The 24215-nt window shown below is 54.1% G+C and overlaps 1 protein-coding gene across 1 annotated transcript; it reads right to left on the minus strand.

The window, feature by feature from the left end:
• Positions 1 to 666: 666 nt before the first annotated feature.
• Positions 667 to 19360, minus strand: EHD2 (EH domain containing 2). The gene is made up of 6 exons (XM_027515323.1): positions 19227 to 19360; positions 16591 to 17049; positions 15956 to 16053; positions 11057 to 11469; positions 5230 to 5394; positions 667 to 2469 (listed from the first exon to the last, which is right to left on the minus strand). Exons 2-6 carry the CDS (start codon positions 16992 to 16994, stop codon positions 1918 to 1920), a joined length of 1632 nt encoding a protein of 543 aa, XP_027371124.1. The 5' UTR covers positions 16995 to 17049; positions 19227 to 19360; the 3' UTR covers positions 667 to 1917.
• Positions 19361 to 24215: the final 4855 nt, after the last annotated feature.

Consider the following 24215-nt stretch of genomic DNA (forward strand, 5'->3'; position numbering starts at 1 on the left):
CTCTCGAGCGTCCACCAGGGGGCGCCAGGAGCCGAGCCACTGGGCGCGCGTGGGCGGGGAAGGCGCGAGGACAGCGTGTCCCCGAGCGCCGTGGGTGTGGCCTGGGTGTGAGTTCGCGGAACCAGGAGCTGGGTCCGCTGCGTTGCGGAGGCCCGAGTCCCCCGGGTGTGAGCCAGAGCGTGCGCACACTTGGTGTTCCTGATGGGCAGCATCACCGCCTCTCCTCCGGGAGCCCGCTGGTGTTACATGTCAAGAGCTGTGTTCCCAGGTTGTGTGGGTGGACGTTGGAGGAGAGGGAGGAGGGCAGGGGTGCACACACACGCGCACACACACACACACACACACAAAACCCTACGCCCCAGGGCTTGGTTCCCAGGCTCCCACGGCAGGAGGTAGGAAGGAGGGATGTCCCAGAGGGAGGGCCCCAGAGTAATTTTTCTACGGAAAATATGTCGGTCTGGCCCCCAGCCCAGGCCTGAGTCATCAGGCTCCCGATGCATTGAGTCATGGCCTCCACCTCCGCCCCTGAGAGCTTGGAGGGACCCCCCCCCCTCCCCCCGCCTCGCTCCCCGCCGTGAAGTCCTGCCCAGGGTCGTCCTTCCCCAGGGGGTTTGGGCCGAGAGCGATCCCTGCCCTCATCCCATCCCAAGACAGCCAGACTCGCACTGGGAAAGAAGCCTTGGCTTTATTTGCACTCTGGGAACGCTGTTCCGTTCACAGTCCGCTCCGGGGCACGGGGCGAGGGGTGATGGGCGTGGAAATCCCAGCGAGCTCCCTGGAGGGGGCGTCATCCCCATCTATTTCGCTCTTCCCCCCATCTTTTCCGTGGGCTCCCCCACCAGGGTCAAGCACTAAAGTGTGTTGAAGGCAGGGAAAGGTGTGTGTAGTGGGGGGTGAGAGTTCCTTTTAGGGGAGGGGAGGGAGGGCTGTAGCACCAAGAACCCCTCCCCCCACGACGTCCCTGAAAAGGGGACTAAAATGACGTCCTGGGGCTTTCCTATCTGGCAGGGGCTCCACTTAAATATGGACGGTGGGCGGAAAGGCCGTACCCCCGCCGTCTAAAATGCAGACCATCAGTTGTGGGGAGCCTGGGGGGCGGGTAGCAGGCCAGGCTTTCAGTCCAGAGCAGGTGAGCAGTAGAGGACAGAAGGCCTCAGAGTGTGCGCGGGTCTGGGAGGAACAGGCGTGGAGGGGGCTTTTCGTCAACTGAGGATCCTTAGTCAAGAAAGGGGTGTGGCCGGAATGGGGGGCGGGGCTAAGAGGGGTCCCGCGGAGGAAGTAGGAGGTTGCATCTCCCGGCTCTGAGCCCCCGGTGGTCCTGAGGACCCGATGGGGTGAAGGGGCCTTGCCCCGATGGGCAAGAGGAAGTGGGGCGGTGGGGCCCCTGTGTTAGTCATTTCAACCAAGCGGCGGCTCACTTATGGGGATAGGCGAGGGGTCTCGCTCAGAACCAGGGATCAGACTGGTTGGGGCTGGGTGTGTGTCTGAGTGTGAGTGACCCTTAGGCATGCTCTCTCCTGAGAATGTCAGCTCCATGAGAGCAGCAGATAAATGTGTCTGTTTTACTCCCCAGTGTCTAGAAAGAGCCCTGAACATTGAAGGTGCTCAATAAATACGTGAATGAATGAGGCACGGATGGGTGCTTCCGTGTGTTAGTGTCGGAATGACGTGCTACGTGTAACGTGAGGCTATAGGCGTGGAGTGTGGGCAGAGAAGCCTTGCCCCTCCCCTGGTCCCCACTGTTTGACGGTGGGGGGTGGGGGCAGAGGGACCCCCATCCTTACAGCTGGGAGAGTGGGCAGGGAGCGCGCTTGTGGGCGGGGGTGGAGATGTGTGTGCAGCCATCCAGAGCTGGGGAGCCACAGCAGGGCGAGAGGGAGGGAGAACGGGCAGGCGAGGGTGGGGCGGGGGGCTGGCTCACTCGGCTGAGCCCTTGTGGCGCCGCTTGGAGGGTGGCACCAGGCGGCGGGGCAGGTTGGTGGGCAGCCCGTGGCCCTCGAGCTTGGCCTCGATGAGGTGGCTGGCCAGGGCGAACTCCTCGTCGTCCAGCATGCCATCGCGGTCAACATCGCTCAGCTTCCAGATGCGGCCCAGCACGGAATTGGGGAGCTTGGTGCCCACCATCCAGGTCTTGGCCTTGGTACCACTCAGCTTGCCGTCGGCCGGCGCCAGGTTGTAGAAGATCTCGTCGTACTTGGACTTGTCCTTGGTCACCACCCACTCGGCGTCATCATCCGAGCCCTCCTCTCCGTCCTCCAGGGCCTCATCAGGCCCCCGCTCCACGAAGGGACCCATGTGGGTGCCCTCGAAAGCGCCCCCCTGCACACCCACATCCGTGCTCTCCAGCTCCTCCTGCCGGAGCAGGGGCATGAGCTTGGCGATGTCGTGGGTCAGCATCTCATCCAGGGCCTCCAGCAGCTTTGGCTTCAACGAGTGGAACTTGGTGAAGTCATGAGCCATCAGCAGCTCCTGATTGCAGGGAGGTGGCAGGGGTGGAGGGAGAGACACAGAGAAGTCAGGAGGCACCATCCCCAGGTCCCCCAGCCCCATGCTGGCTCCAGGACACTCAGGCAGCTCTTGATGGAGACGGGCAGAAGTATCTGATTATGGGGGAACACCCCAATTCACCTGGGTACCCACCACTCAGTACAGACTTGGCAGCAAGGTCCCACCGCCCCATGACTCACTGGACGAGAGGGAGAACAGGGACCTCTGACTCAGAGCAGCAGCCATCTGCCAGCCAGTGGAGGAGGATTTCAACATGGTGACATGAGCTTTACCAGAGCACAGCCCTCAGCCCTGCCCACCCGCTAGGCACCCCAGCGCCCAGCCAGCACCCCCGACCATCATGCAAATTAAGAAAATGCGATTCCTGCCACCCTACTGGCTTTGTTACCCCACCACACAGAAAGGGCTAAGCGGCTTGCTCCTTATTTGGTGGTTAGGTTTGGGATGGACAAGTCATCAGGAGATCCTGGGACCGCCCCCACCACCCCACCCCACCCCCAAATCCTGGCCCCAGGCAAGAAGTCATCTGGTGCAAGAGCTGAGCCCCTGCTGGGCAGAGTCTGTGGTCACCCTGCTCCTCACGTGCACCGTTGCTAAGTCAGTTGCACCAGGACAGTCGCTGCAAAGACTAATCCACATTCTGGCGCCACGTTAAATTTCCAGAGCCAAGGTATATAAAGATCATAAGAGACCATAAAGAGACAAGGGTGTGGGGGCTTCCCTGGTGGGGCTCAGTGGTAAAGGCTCTGTCTCCCAATGCCGGAGTCATGGGTTTGATCCCTGATCTGAGACGATCCCGCATGCCTCGGAGCACCTAAGCCCAAGTGCCACACTATTGAGCCTGTGCTCTGGAGCCTGAGAGCCGCAACTACTGAGCCCAGGTGCAGCAACTACTGAAGCCTGTGCTCCGAAACGAGAGAAGCCACCGCGGTGAGAAGCCCATGCGCCACAACCAGAGTAACCCCTGCTCGCCACAATTACAGAAAAGCCTGAGCAGCAATGAAGACCCAGCCTAGCCAGAAAAAAAATCATAACAACAAAAAAGTGACAGGGGTGTGATGGTTGTGAGTGAGAAGGACTCTAAGGCCAGACTGCCCAGGTTCCAACCCAACTTGGGAGCTGTGCATCCTCAGGAAAGTGACTTGACCTCTCTGGTTTCCCTGTCAGTTTTCAGATGTGTAAAACAGGTTGAGAACTAGCACTGCCCTCATTGGGAGGTGGCAAAGGCTAAATGAATTCATCTGGATCAAGTGCTCAGTAAACGTAACTGTAATCTTCACAGCTGCTCTTTATCGAGTCCAGCGGCTCTCAGCCAGGGATGGTGGTATCCCCCAGGGGACAGTGGGCACTATCTGGAGATGTTTTTGATTGTCGTAATTTGGGAGTGCTACTGACATCTAGTGAGTAGAGCCCAGGGATGCTGCTAAACACAGGGGGCTGCAATGCACAAGACAGCCCCCTACAGTGAAGAATTATCTAGTCCCAAATGTCAGTAGCTCAGAGGTTGAGAAACCTTGATCCAGCCCAAACTCAGTGCTAGATACTGTCCTAAGGAAGTCACTAACACCAGTCAATTCAGCATTCAGGGTAGATACAATCAGGATGATGCCCATTTTCCAGTTGAAGAAACTGAGGCTCAGGAAAGGTAAGTGACTTGCACAGGTTCATGGAGCTAGTCAGTGGCCAAGAGGAATTTCACTGTACTATAATTCCTCAGTCTTGGAGTAGAAACATCGCAAACCCAAAGGTCACAGGCTTTGAGTATCACCCCAACACAGCCTCAAAGCAGAGCCTGGGCAAGGGGCTAGTCCTCATCTCCATGCCTGAGCTCGTATCTCTGTCCCCATGTCCACTGGTTGCTCCTGCCCGGGCCCACCTCCAGCGGCTCTCCATCTACCCCAGGCTGCCACCCCCAGACCCAGTGCTTTCCATGTCACTGGTTAATCCTAGGCCTGAACATGGGAGGAGCCTTCAGTGATCCCCCAATATCCATCTTCCCTTCCTCCTCAGTATAGAATCCCCGAGTTACCTAAGCACCTAGAGGAAAAACTACACTTCCTAGCTTCCCTTGCAGCACTGTGGCCATGTGACTATGTTCTGGCCAACCAGAAGTCAGCACAGGTTGCACTTGCAAATACAGAATTACCCTGTTCAATATAGTAGCCACATATGGTTATTTAAATTAGTTAAAACCTAAAATTTCAGGTTTAATGTGGCTAGTGCCTACTACATTGGACAGCACAGAATAGAACATTTCCATCATCATAGAAAGCAGTATTGGATGGCACTGCTCTAAAAAGTGTTCTTAGAGAGATTGTACCATTAATTCCCCGCTCCCCCACTTCTTGCTGGCTGGAATGCAGACACAATGGCTGGAGTTTCCACAGCCATTTTGTACCATGAGGAGTTCTTGGGCCTGGAGGCCAGGCATGGACAGAAGAGAACTGGTTCTGTAAAGCACAAAACCAGCCCTGGACCATCTTCCAGGATATTTATGAAGGAGAGAAATAAACTTCTAGTCCTAATTAGGCTACTATTACTTTGGGTTTTCTCTTCACTCCCTTATCCTAACTCACACAACCATACTCTCACGGAACCATTTGTGGGAGGTGCTTTCAGGAACCTGCCATCCATCCCTCTAGTTTTCAAGGCCCCATCCTGAGCCTACGGGAGTTGACCTTCCCATCACCCCTTGCCCCTCCCTCCTGGGCGTCCACCCACCTGCATCTTCTGGCAGTCCGGGAAGTCGCCAGGAGATATGTGATGCTCCAACTGAATCTTGGCGAAGATGACGGGCAGCTTGAGGATCAGCTGCTTCTTCTTGTTTTCCTTCCCAAACACGGAGGGCATCTCCTTCTTCAGGTAGCTGATGATGTAGGCGTGAACCTGTAGGGAGGAGAGTTCTTGCCTGAGCCTGCCTCTGTCACCCAGGAGGGCTCCTTAAAACATGGGTTGGCTGGAGTTTCCAAGTTACCAGGTCCGGCATGGGGCCTGAGAGTATGAATTTCTAACAGTTACAGGCGAGCTGCTGCTGCCGTGGGTACAGGGGCTCTCCCCTCTCCTCTCAGCCCCTCCCGTGGCTTCAACATCCCTCCATGTCCACTGCCAAGTCTACATACCAGCCTCGGCCTCTCCCTGGAGCTAGACTCAGAGCCGATTGCCTTGTCAACATTCCTGGACAGCTCCATCTCAGGGACGCCCGCGGTGGAATTCAGGCCCCGCCCGGCCGTGTCACCCTCAGCTGTGCCCATCTCTGGAGGCAAATGGCACCCCCCCCACCTCTGCCTGCCCAGTGGAGCCCAGAGATCTGGAAATTACTCCTGATTTGATCCTCCCTTCTCATTGGAGAAGGCAATGGCACCCCACTCCAGAACTTTGCTTGGAAAATCCCATGTATGGAGGAGCCTGGTAGGTTGCAGTCCATGGGGTCACTAAGAGTTGGACACAACTGAGCGACTTCACTTTAACTTTTCACTTTCATGCATTGGAGAAGGTAATGGCAACCCACTCCAGTGTTCTTGCCTGGAGAATCCCAAGGATGGGGGAGCCTGGTGGCTGCCGTCTATGGGGTCACACAGAGTCGGACACGACTGAAGTGACTTAGCAGTCTCATTGGTCACATCCATTTCATCAGTCGTTCCTTTGAACTCCTTTGAACTCTCTCCCATTTTTCCATTTCTCCCCACCTCACCATCTCTTGCCTGGTGGGGGACACACCTGTCACCCCACTGGACTCCTGGCTCACCCTCTGGCCCCTTCAATCCTTTCCCTGTGAAGCAGCAGCTGGAGTTTTTTGTTTTTTTAGGAACAAGTGCCAGACCATGAGCCACTGCTCCCAAGTTTCAATTTGCTTCTTATCCAAGTGCAAAATTCCTCCCACAGCCGCCAAGGCCTTATGGCAGCAATTCTCCAAGTGTGGTCCGGGGAATCCCCAGGGGGTCCCCAAGACTCTTTAAGGGGGTCGCACACTCAAAACTACTTTCACAAGAATGCTGAGGTGCTATTTGTCTTTTTACCTTCATTCCCTCCTGAGTGAATCGTGGAATTTTTAAAGGCTAAAAGATACTGCAACTAACTGAATGTAGAAACAGATGTTCGAATCCAGATGTCACCTTTGAAGCCAGACATTAAAAAGATTTGCAAACATGCAAAACAGGGCCACTGTCCTCTCTAAGTTGTTTTTTGGGGGGTTTTGGAAAACAGTTAATTTTCATAAAACATCTGTTGTGTGGTTCTGTGCTTAGTCGCTCAGTCATGTCTGACTCTGCAACCCCATGGGCTGGAGCCCACTAGGCTCCTCTGTCCATGGGATTCTCCAGGCAGGAATACTGGAGTGGGTTGCCATTTCCTTCTACAGGGGATCTTCCTGACCCAGAGATCAAACCCAGGTCTCCTGCATTGCAGGCAGATTCTTTATCATCTCAGCCACCAGGGAAGCCCAAACCATCTGCTACTTAGGTTAACAGGCAATAGGTTTTTCTTGCTATTTTAAATGATTTGATAAGACTATCAATATCTGTTAATATACATTGGCATGATCAATAATGTATTGATAACATTTATAATAAATTGTTATCTACTATTAAGTATGTAAGTATTGTTTGGGAATCCCCGGTGGTCCAGTGGTTAGGACTCTACACTTTCACTGCCAAGGGCTCAGGTTCAATCCCTGGTCGGGGAAGTAAGATCCTACAAGCCTCATGGTGAGGCTGATATAAGTATTGTTGGTTAATTAATATTATGAGAGAAAGTGAAACGTTTCTCAGTTTTAACTTTTTCTTTTTGGGCTGCGCCACGAGGCTTGTGGGATCTTAACCAGGGACTGAACTCAGGCCATGGCGGTGAAAGCCCCAAGTGTTAACCTCTGGACCACCAGGGAATTCCCTCAGTGTCCTAATACGGTTAATACAGAAAGATCTAATCTGTGTATATACAAACTCTTTGGGGTCTTCCATAATGTTTAAGAGTGTGATGATGTCCTGAGATGGAAAGGTTTGAGAAGCACTGCTCGACATGCCTTGCCCCCTGCCCCTATCTGCTTAAGCTTCCTCAACAGCCTTCCTTTTGTTTTTAAAATCAGCCTGCAAAACTCTCCTACATCAAGGCCTTTGCACATGCTACCCTCTGCCTGGAATTCCGCCCTGGTCTTCCAACAACTGAGTCCTTCAGCTTCCTTTTTTCTTTTTTGGCCGCACCAGGCTACACGTGGATCTTAGTTCTTAGTTCCCCAACCAGGGATTGAGCTCGTGCCCCCTGCACTGGAAGGCAGAGGCTTAACAGCCCGGCCACTGGGGAAATCCCACCCTTCAGCTTCCTTCTGATGTCACCTCCTCAGAGACCATCCTGTGGGAAGCGGGTGCCCCAAGCACCACCATCCAATTTCTCTCTATCTTTACTTTCATTGTTTCATTCACAGCACTTATCGCAATCCATCATTATTTACTTATTCTGTCTCCTTTCATCAGAATGCGCTCCAGGAGGGCTGGGACCTTTTTGTTTCCTCTGTCCCCAGCGCTGGCACAGTGTGCAGAGAAAAGACTCAAGAAATATTTGTGAAGTAAACCAGTGAACTTGAGAACCTCTGAGCCACAATCTCGTATGCTATCAAAAAGTAAACGAGGAGAGAAAACCAGCATTCATATGTCCTGTTTTTAAATGTGCTGTGCTTAGTCACTCAGTTGTGTCTGACTCTGCGACCCCATGGACTGTAGCCCGCCAGGCTCCTCTGTCCATGGGATTCTCCAGGCAAGAATACTGGAGTGGGTTGCCATGCCCTCCTCCAGGGGATCTTCCCCACCCAGGGATGGAACCCAGGTCTCCCGCATTGCAGGCAGATTCTTTGCCATCTGAGCCACCAGGGAAGCCCTATTTTTTTAAATAGGAAGCTCAATAATTAAATGGATATGCTTAAGTGAAAATAGAATGTATGTGGAAAAAGACAGAAGAAACTATTCCTGGGGGTTGTCTGCGGGAAAGAGAACCTGAGGGCTGTCAGGGTCAGGGGTGGGAAGGGGCACCTTTGACAGTACATGAGTGCTTCCCCATGAGATGGTCTTAAATGTTCAATTAGAAACACTCGTTAAAAATTCCTTTTAGTGAGTCATAGGTTTAGAATGCTAAACATTCTGGTGACACCTTGGCTGGATTTGAATCCTCATATCCTTTCATCTCCACCATCCTGTCTCCTCCAGCCACCCTGGGCTCCATATTCAAGCATGTCCTGGTTTCAGGGCCTTTGCACTTGCTGTTCCCTCTGCCTGGGTACAGTTTCCCCCATATCTCCACTCTGCTCACCCCTTCCCCTCATTTAGTTCTCTGCTCAAGAGTCACCTCCTCCAGGAGACCCTCCTTGATGACCCTAGTCCCTTAAATAGCCCACCAGTCTCTCCTCTGCTTCATGTTTCTTCATAATCCTTATCACACTCAGTGTATTAGAGCTGAATTTGTTTAATACTCACTTCCCTATTAAAAAGCAATTCTACAAGGAAAGAAACTATCTGCTTCTGTTTCCTGCGGCATCCCCAGGGTTTAGAACAGTACAGGAGCACAGTGTCGGCGCTCAGTTACTGTGGAATGAAAGCTACTGAGCTGCCTCAGAGAGCTCTGTAGGAAGGCTCAGGGCACCCTGGCCTCTTTAGAATTAGAACCTCCCAAGACTCTGCCCATCAAGGGTCTTGACCTGTGCTCAAGCGTCACACAGCCCATGGAAATCACTCCTTCTAAAAAGCAGCTGTCGCTTCAAACAAAGGGCAGAGCCAGAGGGCTCACCCACATCCTAGATCGTTACAGACAGGGAAACTGAGGCATAGAGGGGTAGTTACCAAGAGTGAGGAGAGGCCTTGTACTGTTGGGGAAAAACATGTGCAGAGGTGAATGGTGTGGGCGGCTGTGTGATGGCTGGACCAGGTGTGGCGGGGGCGGGGGGGGGGGGATGAGCGGGTGACACAGGGCAGAGGAAGGGCACCGAGGCTCGGTCACAGTAGATCCCGTATCTTGAGGGGCAACTGGGGAGCCACAGAGTAGCTGCAGGAGCAAGGTGTGGGTGCCAAGGGGGTAGGTCTGAAGGGGCCAATCAGGACAGGGGTGTGGCCAGGCCGGTGGGTGGGGCCTGCGAGAGCGGGCCAATGGGGATGGGGGGCGGGGCCTAAGGGCCGCTCTTCTGAAGCCCAGAAGACGCGAGAAGGGAGAACGCTAATGGCTTTTCCAGAGAGGAAGCGGGGGAAGGTGCCAGGAAGAGATAAGGTGGGTGGGCGGGCTGAGCCTGGGCGCGGGTCCGGGACTCCGGGGTTTGTCTGGGTTTCCGGAGCCGCCTCCTGCGTGGTGGGGGCACCAGGTGTCCGGCCCCACCCTGCCCCTCGGTCCCACGGACCTTGGGGTTCTAGCTCCCGCTACTGCGGGAGCAGCTTCCCCGAGGGGCCTGCAGGACCGGGTCCGTGGGGGAAGCGGGTGAACCAAGGGGGAGACCGAGGGAGGGAGAGGATGGAGAGAGGAGAGAAAGAGAAAAGAGAATGATGAGGGAAAAAAGAAAAAGAGAAAAAAACAGAAAGAGGTAGAAATGAGGAGATCTAGAGAGACGGACAGAGACAGTCCAGGGCCTGGGCAGAGGAGCGAAAGGTGTTTTCTGGAGGCTTCAGGAGCTGACCACACTGGGCCGCTCCCTCCTAAGGAGGATTCCTGGGCGGGGGGGGGGGGGGGGGGGGGGGGGGGGGGGGGGGGGGGGCTCTGACTCACCACCTCTGCTGCTCCTTAAACCAACACCTCAGGCTCCTCCACCCCCCATAACCTTCCAGGCCTCCTTGCCTGCTCCGCTTCCTGCCCCACCTCCAGCCTGGCTGGCAGCCTCTCCTGTGAATGTTCCATTCGGCCTCCAGAAACGCTCTTAAACCAGTGCTCCCCAGGCTTCTCCTTGTTCCTCGGTCCCTCAGCCTCCTCCTTAGTATGGGAACCCAGTCTTACTGCCCTTGAATCCACCCTGCAGAAGGCAGGGAGGGTCTGACCCTGTCCTTCCCCTACCCTGAGTCTTTCCATGGCTCCCCAGTGCCCTTGGGACAAAGCACAGGTTCCAGACCACAGTCCCGGGTGATCTGACTCTCACCCACCCCACCCCACCCCACCCCACCCCCACCCCTCAGATGCAGTTACTCCCACCATCTACACTGGCTTCAACACTGGCATTTCCCCTCTTCTGGCCCCATTTTCTAGAATCCTTTTCCCTCCTCATCCTCATAATCCTCCAGTTTGCAGCTCAGATGCCCTCTCCTCCAAGAAGTTCTCCAGGATTTCCCCTGGGCTCCCAAGTTCTCAGCCCTGACCATGCTGGGTGGTCACTCTGGGGATGAAACGGTATTCTCCCTTGGACTGCCGTGGTCAGAGCTCCCTTCCCAGTACCACCTGGCAGAGAGGGCCAGGCACAACAGGAGAACTTTCTCAGATTAGTGAACTAACTCATCAGATAGCTGATGCCAGATCAGGGACCAGCAGCCAAGTAGAGGAGGATCAGAGAAAGGTAAGAGCGGCCGCTGCCTCCCCATCCCCCATCCCTGCTCACCCGCACCAGCCGGGCTCTCTTCACCAGATCATTGAGCTTGCGCAGCGCAGCGTGGCGCGGCAGGCCCTGGATGTCGCGGAAAAGGTCTTGTTCCTCCAGCTCGAAGAGGCGCCGGTTGTCAGGTACCAGCAGGGGCTGGGACCAGAAGGAGCCGATATAGACGCGCAGCACCTCGGGTGTGCCCACCACCTTGCCCAGCGCCCACATGAGCGCCCCGTAGACACGCATCAGCTGCTGCGTCTCCACCATGTCGGCCTTGTTGAGCACCACGCGGATCTTGTCCTCATGGCCTCGCAGGGCGCCGATGGCCTCCGAGAACTCGTCCGAGATCTCCAGCTTGTGAGCATCGAAGAGCAGTATGATGAGGTCCACGCGCTCCGCGAACCAGCGCAGCACAGCCGGGAAGTCGTAGCCTGCCGGGGAAGGGTGGTACAGGGGCGTGTGCCTACGTGCTCGCTTCAGTCATGTCCGACTCTGAAACCCCGTGGATTGTAGCCCCCTAGGCTCCTCTGTCCATGGGATTCTCCAGGCAAGAATACTGGAGTGGGTTGCCATGCCCTCCTCCAGGGGATCTTCCCCACTCAGGGATCCAACTGTCTCTTGCATCTCCTGCCCTGCTGGCGGATTCTTTACCACTGAGTCACAGGGGCTCCAGTCCCCCAAAGCAGAGGTCAGCCCCCAGCCTTCAGCCACTGGGAGACATTCATTGCTTTGGGCTCAAACTGGACTGTACAGATGTTTAGGTTGTTAACCACTGAAAATTTTGTCTGTGGGAAATAGCTCCAGGCCCCAGCCTCCAGAATTTCCCCATCACTCTGGCCCTCTAGCCATCTGACTACAGAGGACAATCACCCCTTCACCTTTCCATTCATTCTTTGGGCAAATATTAGCAGCTTGCATCGGTCCCCTTATTAAAACAGTGAAATGTTTACTAATAGACTCCCTATACTTCTGTGGACCTCTGAGTCCCCCAAATGCCACCATCAACCCCAACTCCTCCTCAAGATGTGTCTGATCACCCTACCATCCAGCAACTGAAAATTTTACTTGGGCCCTTGTTAGAGTCTTGCCATAGCAGATGTTAAATATTCTAAATTTATTAACAATAAATTACCGAGAGTCTCCTGTGTGCTGGGCCCTGTCCTGGACACTGGGGATCCCACAGAGAACGCACAAAGTCCTTGCCTTCGTAGGGTACCTATCCCACCAACAGCTGGCTCCTGGGCCCATTCATTCATTCCTTTCACCATTCATTTCTTCATTCACTCATTCATTCAGCAGCAAGCAATGCCTGGGAGAGCAGAGAGGAGCCGTTCAGACCCCCTGACTTGGCAGTCGGGAAGGCCACAGTTTGAATCCCGACTCTGCTTCCATCAGCTAGGTGACCTTAAGGAAGCAAGTAACCTCTCTGAACCTCTAGTTTCCTCTTTGGTAAAATCATAGAACCTACCTCCTAGGACTGTGTGAAGATGGAAAGAATACACGAGCTAAGCTATATGAAGAGCTTAAACAGTACCTGGCTCTGAACTACACACTTAAAAGGAGTGAGCTTTAGGCATGCAAATTATACAATAAAACTTAAAAAAAAAAAAAAAACCAAGGACTTTCCTGGTGGTCCAGTGGTTAAGAATCTACCGTGCAAACCAGGGGACACAGGTTCGATCCCTGGTGGGGGAAGTAAAATCCCACATGCTGTGGGGTGACTACGCACGGCAGCTACTGAGCCTGCACGCTCTGGAGGCCACCTGCTGCAGCTAAGACCCGATGCAACCAAACGAATAAATAAACATTAAAATCAAACAAAAAACCCCAACGGAGCTAGGCACATGACGAGCAATCCACAAAAGTTCCTCATGATGCCTGTGAGACGCTGTGGTGAAGCCATCCAGGAGCTGCTGGGCACACAGGGTGGCTCAGATAGCCCCAGTTCTGTCCTTACGGGGCTTACCGTCCAGAGTGGTGAGGCTAGGATGGGAAAACCCAGGGAGCTGCAGGAGCCCGGGGAAGAGTGTGCCTGAGGGTGGTCAGGGAGGGCTTCCCGGAGGAGGAAACACTGAGTGGTGATCTGGGGAGTGAGGAGTTAACTGGCGGGACAGAGAGCCATCGCTGATTCACCAGAAGTCACCTCATGCCCTCCCCGATTCAACTCATTGAATCTTCAAAACGACTCCAGGAGACAGGCACTCTTAGGACCCCTATCTTCCAAAAGGGGAAACTGAGGAACAGAGTGGTTAAGGAATCCACTGGTTCATTTGCTCCAGACACAGAAGCACAGAGCCGCAGCCCTGGGGGCCTCTACACTCTGCCGGGGAGCTGTGCCGGGCCCATCCTGCCTGAACGGAAGCAGGTTCCTATAGCCACAGGGGACTGGATGGGATGGGATGGGTGGGGGACGCTGTTTTGGGGGGAGGGAGGGCCAGGTCAACAGAGGGACCAAAGCTAGGGCCCCTCCTCTGTCCCCAGTGTCTCCACACACACACACACACACACACACACATATCCAGATTTGGAAAGTGTGTCTCACGCAGGGAGGGAGGAGGGAGGGAGGTTGAGTCAGCATGGGAATGGGTGACGTGGCAGGCAGACACCCCAGGTGCAGATGACAGCCTCACAGAGGGAAAGCAGTCATCACAGGGCCTTCCCAGCACCTCCTGGGGGCCACACACTGCTCTAAGTGCCTCACACATTTTTACTCTTTTTTTGGCCTCGCCACGTGGCATGCAGGCTACAGGATCTTGGGCCCCCGTTGGGGTTGAACCTGCACCCCTGCAATGGAAGCATGGAGTCCTAACCACTGGACCACTGGGGAGAGCAGCAAGGTATGGCATGAGACTATCATGTTCCCATTTTACAGGTGGGAAAACTAAGGCATGGAGAGGTTAAGTGGCTCGGTCAAGGTCTCACAGCTGAGAAGGAGCAGAGGCCAGATTTGAACCCTGCCAGAAGGCTCCCCTCTGCTACAATCACACACGTGTGTATTCACATATATTCTACACAGAGGCCACATGTTCCATCAGTGCACACACACATGCACGTGCACACGTGCACTCAGGAGCAAGCATACACCTGGACACCATCCGAGTCACTTGCTACAAGATGCAGACCCTCACACACTCCCTCGCTAGCAATTGGGAACCTACACAGATATCCAGGGTCACACAACTGTGAAGATAATGTGAGACCCACACAACATAACAGATAGACAGCAGCAGGCACACAACGAGCCTGTGCACACCTGCACACCCACCAAACGAGAGACGCAATCATATATAGTTACACAAAAGATACACTCATGCACAAACACACACCCTCACTTGTGCACACACACACCCCCTCACTTGTGCACACACACACACCCTCACTTGTACACACAAGGGCACAACTGTATACAGAGATGCGGTTATACCCAATCTAACAAAATCATCTTAGTCCTACAGGGCCACACACAAGTACAACCATGAGCACAACGCTGACACTTCAGAGTCACACCCACAGTTACATGGATGCAGTCCGCCAGACTCCTCTGTCCATGGGATTTCCCAGGCAACAAGACTGGAGTAGGTTGCCGTCTCCTCCTCCAGGGCATCTTCCCGACCCAGGGATCAAATCTGCATCTCCTGCATTGGCAGGCGGGTTCTTTACCACTGAGCTGCCTGGGAATCCCACACACCTTCCCAGACACACACAAATGATCCACACAGTCAAATAAAAGTTCCCCTGCACAACACACCAACCACACGTTTCACAATACAACTACCTACAGAGACACGGTCAGTCACAGTCACACACAATCCCACAAGCCCACCCCCCCCCCACCCCCAGGCCCTTGGAGCTGCCCAAAGTCACACCTAGCGACCCACATGGGCACAGACACTCATACACACACTCACCCTCAAGACAGACAGACAGACACACCCTCCTCTTCCTCTACTCCCGCAGCCACAGAAAGAGACCCCGGTTCTCTCCCCCACTTCCTTTGGGCCTCCATCTGGCACCCCCGCCCTGGCTTGGAGTGGCCCCCGCTGACTCTCCCGAGGGACGCCCCCCCACACAGCCCCCTGCCTCCCCCATGGGGCTGGCAGCTCACCTCCCCCCTCCCTGATCTCCTCTGCAGCTGTCTCCTGCCTCTCTCCCCGGGGACAGGCTCCCGCTGGGCAGCAACCAGGGACACCGGTAACCCTCCGCGCCCTCGCCCGAGCGAGGCCCAGCCTCCCTGCCTCCTCACCGTCGCCTCCCGGTCCCCTCTGCCCCACACTGCAACCTCCTTTGCCCCAGTTTCTGGCCTCTGAGGCCTCGCGGGGCAGGGGTGGAAGGGACAGAAATGCGGGGAGGGGGGATGGGGGGGCGGCGCGGAGACCGAGCCAAGCAGGGCAGGGGTGGGGGCCGGGCTCACCCGGAGGCCCCGCTGGAATTCACCCCCTCCCCCCGCCGCTCTCCCTGCACAGCTGTTTATAAATTCCTGGCCGCCCTTGGCCCCTGCCCAGACTCCCCGTCCCGGGCCCTCCTCAGCCCCAACCGTGGCCCAGAGCTGGAGCCAGGCGCTGACAGGAGCCCAGGGCCTCCCCGCCAGGCTCTGCCTTCTCGCTGGGTCTCCCACTTTCCGGATCCTCTCTCTGGATCCCGGCCTCGCCCTCTGAATCTCTGTCCACCTTGGACTCTCCCTCTTTCTTGGTCTCTCCCCCTCCATCCTTCAGACCCGCCCAGACATGCAGCCGCAGCGGGTTCACACGTGTTCATCCACACGCCTCCCCCACCCTTCAGCGCGCGCCAGCTCGGAGGAGTCACAGCCTTCCACCAGCTCCCTTCGGCTACGCAGCTAGCTCAGGGCCAGGGCTCACACAGTCCTAGCAGCGACCCTGGGCCTTCCTCCCTCGGACCCAGGAGCCCAGCCTCACTCACCACGGCTCACTCTCTGCTTGGCCCCCGACAGGATGCCCGGGGTGTCGATGATGCTGATGCTCTCCAGGACCTGATTGGGGAGCTGGGCGCACATGAACCTGGGGCAGAGGGAAGGTCAGGGGTCAATGCAGGGACCGGTAGGAGGAGGGGACGCATGAGAAGGGAACCCAGGACTTGCACGGAGGAGAATCAGATTCGGAGAGGGAAAGAATCTTGGAAGAGAAAAGGAAGATTAGGATAAAGAATAAGAACTATATTAAAAAAAAAAAAAAAAAAAAAAACAGCTGATGTTAATTGAGCACTTACTTTGTGCAGGGTGCTGTTCTAAGCACTTTGAATGTTTTCATTCATTTAGTCCCCACAACAGCCCTATGGAGGAAGGACTATGGTTATCCCCATTTTCCAGATGAGGATAAGAAACAGAGAGGTTATGTTGCTTGCCCAAAGTCACCCAGCTAGACAGGAGTCGAACTCAGGCATCACTGGCTAAACTGCTCCCCGAGAGAAGGCAAGAAGAGGAAGGCTCTAGTAGAGAGAAGGGGATTAGGACTGAAAAGGAGAGACACACAGGCGGGGATGGGACACAGACGGGGGCCAGGGACAGGAAGACACCCTCCGGGCTGCTGGCTGCACACCTGTTGAGGAAGGTATTCCCGAAGGGGTTGAGTTTACGGAAGGGCTTGTCCGGGTCAACGACGAGGGCATTGCCAGGCACGGTGCCCTCGGTGTCACCGTGCATGACAGCCACGAAGCAGTCGGTGGTGGGCTCGGGCCCCACCCGGGAGCCGGGCACCTCCTGCTCTAGCAGGTACTGAATGAAGCTGGTCTTGCCCGTGCTGTACTGGCCAGCCACCAGCACCATGGGCTTGCCATCGAAGTCGGCATCCTCCAGGGCTGGAGAATGGAAGGTCCCGAAGCGGTAGTGCTCCTCCAAAGGCAGCAGCTTTTCGCGGTACAGCTCCTTGAGGGCCGAGGTCACCGTGCGGATGGCCTCCGGCTGCTGGCCCCGAGCCCCGCCCCGCTTCAGCCAGCTGAACATGGTGGCTGCACGCTGCCCGCTGAGCTCTGACGGAGATGCACAGCGCGAGGGCTACCTGTGGGAGGAGAGGATGTTGATGGGGGACTGCCTGGAGGAGGTGGTGGAGAAGAAAGGGAGCCAGAAGGTAGAATCGATGGGGAAGGCTGGTGGGATGGGTTGAGGGGGAGAGCTTCTGAGAGCACTGAGGGTGGATGGCAGGAGCTGGCGGCTGAAGGAGGAAGAAGGTGATTATTCCAGCTGGAGGGAGAGAAAGAGATGCTGGAAGAAGCGAGATTGGTGGTGGAAGCCCAAGAGATAAACAAGGGGAAGGATGCAGAAGCTGATCCGAAGAAAAGGATTCCTTTGTCTTTTTCTTTCTCCGTCCCCACACCTTCCATTATTTGGCAATTTTCACTGAAATCACACCATGTGTCAAGGGGTATGGATCCAAAAATAGACCAGAGCCCAGTCCCCGCACACTCGGAGCCTCCAGTGCGGAGAGAACTGGGGCACGGAGCAATCAACGAGGCCTGGGAAAAGCTGGTGGTAGACTTGTAGACACCAGAGGGGGACAGGATGAACCAATCACAGGATTAGGAAAGCTCTGGCTGGGCTGACTTTTTTTTTTTTCACGTTTATTATTTATTTGGCTGTACCAGATCTTGGTTGTGTCCTGTAGAATCTTTTCCCATACATACTCTCCAGGCCAGAATACTGGAGTGGGTAGCTGTTTCCTTCTCCAGGAGATCTTCCCATCCCAGGGATCGAACCCAGGTCTCCTGCACTGCAGGCAGATTCTTTACCAGCTGAGCCACAGGGGGAAGCCCCCTGGGCTGACTTTTGAGCTGCTTCCTGAAGAGTGACAAGGGCATTTAGGCAGAGAGGATGGTGGGTTTCATGACCTGGAACTGTAAAATGGATGCACAGAGTGGCTGAACACGTGGGCCCAAGGATGAGAAATGAAACTCAACACTGCCTGGGTCCCCCCCAGATCATGATGTTATCATTCATGAGAATAATAACATTTGTGATCACTGCATGCCAGAAACTGCTCTAACTCATTTAATCTTCACAACAACCTTGTAAGGTAAAGCTATTATTACCCCCACTTTTCTGATAAGGAAATAGAGGTTCAGGAAGATAGTATAACTTCCCTGAGATCACTTTGCTAGTACGTGCTCAAGCTGGGACTCCAGATAACCTGACCTCAGAGCCAACACTCCTATCACAGATCTAAGGAGTTAGGGAGAGGACAAATTACCAGCCCAGCAGCAACCAGCACCCCCAGCACCTAGACTGTGTTCACTACATCCCCTTACTGGCCTTTCATTCACTGTAGTATCTGTAGTGATGTCCTCCCTCCCCCTTTCATTCTCAATTATCATTCATTTGTGTCTTTGCTTTCTTTCTTTTTTCCCCCTTGATCAGTCTAAGTGGATGCTTATAATTTTACTGATCTCTGCACAGAACCGACTTTTGGTCAGATTGGGGTCTCTAAATTCCATTTTCCACTAAAAGAGAACCTGAGGCTTCCGGGAGAAATGGCTAATTCCGGGTCTGAGGCAGGGAAAGAACAAGTGAGTCTGGGTCAGATAGCGGGAAAGTGCTCAAACTGGGATGGGGCATGTCACAGGGACAGAGTCCCGGCTCGACAGGACTCCCACTGGCCAAAGATGGGACAATTTGAGCACCCAGACTAACTGCACATCCAATATGTTAAAATCCATAAAATCATAACCATGCTTTAAAAAAACAAAGTGTGTGCATATGTGGGAGGGGGAGAATTCAGGGAGGGTGTGCCAGAAAGGTGAAGGAGAGGCTGGAGCCAAGACCTGGGATGTTGGCAGAGGGAGGGGGCCCTGGGCGGTGTCCTACACAGGGAGGGACCTGGGGGACATCTTAGCGAGGACGCTTTGGGGTGGTTGGACAGGCAGTGGGGTTGGTGAGGTAGGAGAGGAGCTTTTGGGGTGGGAGGAGGAATGGAACAGAGGTGGATGAATGCGGTGGAGGGAGACCCCAAGGAAGGCCGCGCGAAGGGAGGAGGAGAGTGGGGAACACTGCTACAGATTGAAGGGACTGGTGGGGGCCAGTGAGGGAGATAGGTTTCCGGGGGGCTGAGAGACCCCCTACACACTGCCTGGGGTGGGGACTGAGGGTCTTTGGCAAGCAGGGGAATGATCCAGAGCCAGGGCAGGCTCGAGGGCTCCACGGGCGGAGGCTGGGAGGCGACAGCCTCAGTTGGGGGTCACTCACCAAGGGGGCGCGCAGACTGCAGGACCGGGCAGGGAGAGCTGGGCGGGGGTCCCGCGGGGATCGGAGGCGCCCGCGGAGCGGCCTGTGCTCGCGGTCCCGTCCGGAGCCGTCTGAGCCGGGTGGGGCCCAGAACGGGGAGGAGGGACGGGAGGGGCAGAGAAGGGGGGGCGGGACGAGGCGCCCCCCCATCCCCAAACCGGGCGCCCAGCCTCTGGCGCCCTCTGGTGGAGACAGTCACGGTGCCTTTGCGAAATGGGTGCGCGCGCGGGTTCCCAGTCCTGCCTTCAAACTCCACCCCTGTCTCCCTTCCTGACATGGAAACAGCAATAATAAAATAGTAACACCACCAACAATATTAATTTTAATTATAAGTAATCATAATAATTACGGAAACGAGTGCATGAAAACTCCTCTGTTCACAGCCCTCCATGGTTCTTCTTTCACTCAAAGCAGAAGCCAAAGCCTTCAGTGTGGACCAGAAGGCCCTGAAAGATCTGCAGGCTCCCTCTGTCCTCTCCTCCCTCTCTCCCCCTTGATCCCTCAGATCCAGCCGCACTGGCCTCTCCACTGTTCCTCAGACAACCCTCTTTTCAGGGCCCTTTGAACTTGCTGTTCCTCCACCTGGAAAGTCCCACCCGACCACTCCCATCCGCCCTCTCACCCTTCCCTCCTTCCAGTCGCCACCCAAATGTCACCTCTTCCGAGAAGCCCTCCCTGATCTCCCTGTTTAATGCAGTACCCACCATCCCTCCATTCTCGCTGCTTTATTCTTCTCTGCAGCCTTTATCACCATATTTTACATTTCTCTGTTTCAGGGAGGGTCTCCCTCACGAGAACATGAGTCCTGTGAGAGCAAGGATTCCAGACGGTCATCAAGAGGAATCTTTGATGTTCTCACACTGTGTTTGGAATTTCCAGTGATTGCTTACTCATCACTGATTAGACCCACTGCAAGCTAGCTTTCTAATTGTTCGCTGGTACACCAGACCCTATTACCCTGTCACAGCCTTGTCAATTTTAAAAAATACTGATAACTGTATTTCAGTATAATTGGTTCCCTTGGGATCCTAAGGGTTTCATTTTGTGCATTAAAGATAATATTCTAGGAAGGGGTCAGTGGAGTGACGTATTCAGCTCCATTAAATACCCTTTGAGCCCTTAATAACCAAGGTGGCTGTCACATCTTGCTACCTGCTGACCTCCGAATCAGGGAGTCTCTGACATCTGTCCCCAGTGTCATCCAATTTCCTTGATGCCCTTGGAGCCTCTGGAGTCCCCACTGCAAAGCACAAGCTCAGATATTCTTTTCTCTGCCCTCACCCCATCTGTCAAAACTGAAAAGAGAAACTGACATATTCTACAACATGAATGAAGACATTAGGTTGAGTGAAATAAGCCACTCACAAAAGAACACATATTGTGATTCCACTCATACAAGATGCTTAGGGTAGTCTGATTCAGAGACAGAAAGTGGAATGGTGGTCGTGGGGGAGCTGGGTGGAAGTGGAGAGGGGACAGGATCATGGTTTCATGGGCACAGAGTTTCAGTTCTGCAAGATGAAATGAGTTCCTGACTTCCAGGCTGACCACAGGTTGGTGGTCCAATGGCTAAGACTCTGAGATCCCATTGCAGGCGGCCCAGGTTCGATCCTTGGTCAAGAAACTATGAACCCACATGCTGCAACTAAACAACAAAAAATCCTTCATGTTACAACGAAGACCCAGCACAGCCAAATGAAAAAAAAATTGATGAAATGAGTTCTGAAGATTGATGGTTGCACAGTGTAAATGTCTTAATGCCGATGTGGTTACGAAGATAAATTTTACGTTATGGGTATTTTTTCATAATTAAAAAAAAATGGAGAAAGCAGCCAGTGAGCTTGTTCACTTGGGACACTGGTCAGTCTTGGGTTCCAGTCGCGCTCCGTGTCCAGGTGACTTGGGCCCAGAGGTAGTCATTTCTGGCTTCTTTTTCTGGATGGCTCAGCTGTAGAAAGGGGCTTCCCAGGTGGCACAGTGGTAAAGAATCCACCTGCCGATACAGGAGATGCAAGGGACTCGGTTTCGATCCCCGGGTCAAGAAGATCCCCTGGAGAAGGAAAAGGCAACCTACTCCAGTGTTCTTGCCTGGGAAATCCCAAGGACAGAGGAGCCTGGCAGGTTACAGTCAACGGGGTCACAAAGGGTTGGACACGACTGAGCGACTGAACACTCTCCAGATGCCCACTCCGCTGCATCTAGCATCTTAGAACGAATATGCCAAAGGCTAACTGTAGAAGCTAAGGTCAGTTTTGGTCTCATACCCCGGGGCTTGGGGAGGAGGCTGTCTCTGGCTTCTGCACAGCAGACTTGTCAAGGCCTTGTATGCAGGACTTCCCTGGTGGCTCAGACGGTAAAGCGTCTGTCTACAATGCGGGAGACCCGGGTTCGATCCCTGGGTCGGGAAGATCCGGTGGAGAAGGAAATGGCAATCACTCCAGTACTATTGCCTGGGAAATCCCATGGACAGAGGAGCCTGGTAAGCTACAGTCCTCGGGGCCTCAGTTTCCTCATCTGCAAGATGGGGTTATTAATTCCCACAAGGCAGCTTCTGTGAGCATCAAATAAGATATCCCAGGTGAAGTGCTGGGAGCCCAAGATAAGTGTTCTGGAAACGTTACTCATCGTGTCCCTCTGCTTGGGCTGCATTTGGGCTGCATTCAGCTAGCTTTCCAATGTTAGCCGGTGGAAATGACTGGCAAACTTCTTTCCACGGCTACGTGAGGTCTTCCAGGAGCCTGCGAGGATTCAAGGATGTTGAGAACCGCTGTTCTCCTTTAGTGCTTTATTACATAAGCGGGGGAAGTAGGTCTAGAGCTGGCGGGGGGGGGGGGTCTCTCTCCTGGAGATCCCATATATCTGCTTCTCCCCTCCCAAACACCCCCAGGAGCCTGCCAAGGACCGGGGTGGATCACCCTAGTCCAGCCGCTGTAACATCCACCTGACTGTGGCCGTTGCCTCCTTGCCCTGTAGGTTGCATACATGGCCGCTAGAGGGCGCCTGGGAAAACGAAGTCAGCTCAGCCCTCTGCGCAGAACCCGCCGGTGGCTCCTGCCTCATTCTTAGAGTAAAAGCGAAGTTTTCAGCGTGGAGCTATTGGATCCTACAGGATAGGCCCCCTTTGTTCCCACTGACCTCACCTCTTGTCTGTACCCCGTTCTTCCCCAGGTTCCAGTCACAGACCCATTTGGTGGTTTTACATTCTATCCACGCTCCTGCCTCAGGGCCTTTGCACTGGCTGTTCTCGCTGCCTTGAGTACTCTCTTCCTGTGGTCCCCTCCCTTCTTTAATGCAGTTCTCTGTTCAGATGTCACCTCCTCAAAGAAGTCTTCCCTTCCCACTTGATCCTGAGGGCCTTCATGTGCGGTTGGGCAGATTGTTCACTGCACAAAGCACTGGCTTGATTGAAGGGGGCTGGAATCTGGGTCATGTGCTGCTCTCCAAATTCCCAGAGGAAGGGGGTGCTGTTTTCTAGTTCACACAAAAGGGTTCTAGGAATGAGCAGCTGCTGTGTCCAATTGAGCTGCGTCTCCCCAAGAGATATGCCAGTGTCCTAACCCGAGTGAATTACCTGTGAATTTGTGATCTTCTTTGGAAATGCCGTCTTTGCAGATGTCATCTAGTTAAGACCAGCACATCCTGGAGTAGGCTAGGCTCAAATCCAATATGGCTGGTGTCCTCATAAGAGAAGACACGCCGATGCTGAGGGGAAATGGCTCAGAAGGAGAGAATGGAGGGATGTAGCTAACAGCCAAAGAAGACCCGGGATGACCAGAGATTGGAAAATGTAAGGAAGGACCCTCCCCTTGTCACTAGGGGAACGGTAGTCCTGACCACACTTTTGATTTGGAACTTCTAGCCTCTGGAACTGAGAGAATAAATTTCTTTTAAGCCACCCACCCAATTGGGTGTTTTTTGTTCTTTTCATATAAAGTGATTTGGTTTATTGGCTGCACCGGGTGGCATGTGAGATCTTAGTTCAGCCATCAGGGATAAAACCCATACCCCCTACCTTGGCAGCGTGGAGTTTTAACACTGGACCATGAGGGAAGTTCCCGGAGGTACCTTTTTTCGTATCCATGGGAAGCTAACATATCCTGCTTGACTGCCCCCCCATATCTCTGACACTGTACACATTTAGTCAATCCTCACTATTAGCAGGTACCCTGCTTGTGAATTCATCTACTTGTTGGAACTTTCGTCTGTTGCCAAAAATCCGTGGAACTTCCACGGACATGCACAGAGTGGCGGAAACGTTGAGTGGCCCAGCAGGCATGTTTCCGACTGAGTGCTGAATAGGTGAGGACGCTCTCCTACTTGAAACCATGCATCCTTTTGCGGGTGTATTCACATTTTGATGCTTTTGCTGACTTCGCTGTTTTAAATAGCCCCCAGGGTTCTTGAGTTCTTAAGCCTAAGGAGGGTAGGATGTGCCTTACAGAGAAAACACCGTGTTACAGAAGCTTCATTCTGGCATGAGTTAATGCTGCTGGCTGTGCGATCAGTGTTAAGAATCAACACTATATATTAAGTGAAGGGTCTTTAAACAGAAAAACAAAGTGATGTGTTGAGGGTTTGACAAAAATGTGGATCAGAGGCTGGCCGGAAGCTAGCCCTGTATTTTTCCCAGGAGGGATGGTTACACATTGACGAATTCCATGCTCCGGGAGACCACAGAACCGCACCAGGAATGATACAAAAACATGTGGCTGATTGAGTTTTTCACTGTCTGCCCCCTTCACTAAGAAGTCGGGCCTCCCAGAACAGGCGCTTCCATCATATTCAGCTGCACCCTTATGCCTAGAATAGGACCTGGCCCCCAGCAGGGGCTCACAAATTAATGTGTAGTAAGTCCCCACAATCCCCCTCTCCACCCACCTGTCGCCCCAACCCGCAGACTCCAAACAAGTTCCCGAAAATCCCAAAGCAATGCGGGCGGGGGGGCGTCAG

This window comes from Bos indicus x Bos taurus, chromosome 18 (assembly GCF_003369695.1).
Source record: "Bos indicus x Bos taurus breed Angus x Brahman F1 hybrid chromosome 18, Bos_hybrid_MaternalHap_v2.0, whole genome shotgun sequence".
NCBI lineage: Eukaryota > Metazoa > Chordata > Mammalia > Artiodactyla > Bovidae > Bos > Bos indicus x Bos taurus.

Excerpts from the sequence above, each read along its gene's own strand:
- EHD2 (XM_027515323.1), bottom strand. The coding sequence starts at position 16,994 with ATGTTCAGCTGGCTGAAGCGGGGCGGGGCTCGGGGCCAGCAGCCGGAG. Across the intron at positions 5,395-11,056 it reads AGAGAGCCCGGCTGGTGCGG|GTTCACGCCTACATCATCAG; the intron begins GTGAGCAGGGAT and ends TCCTCCCTACAG. Across the intron at positions 2,470-5,229 it reads CGGACTGCCAGAAGATGCAG|GAGCTGCTGATGGCTCATGA; the intron begins GTGGGTGGACGC and ends CCCTGCAATCAG.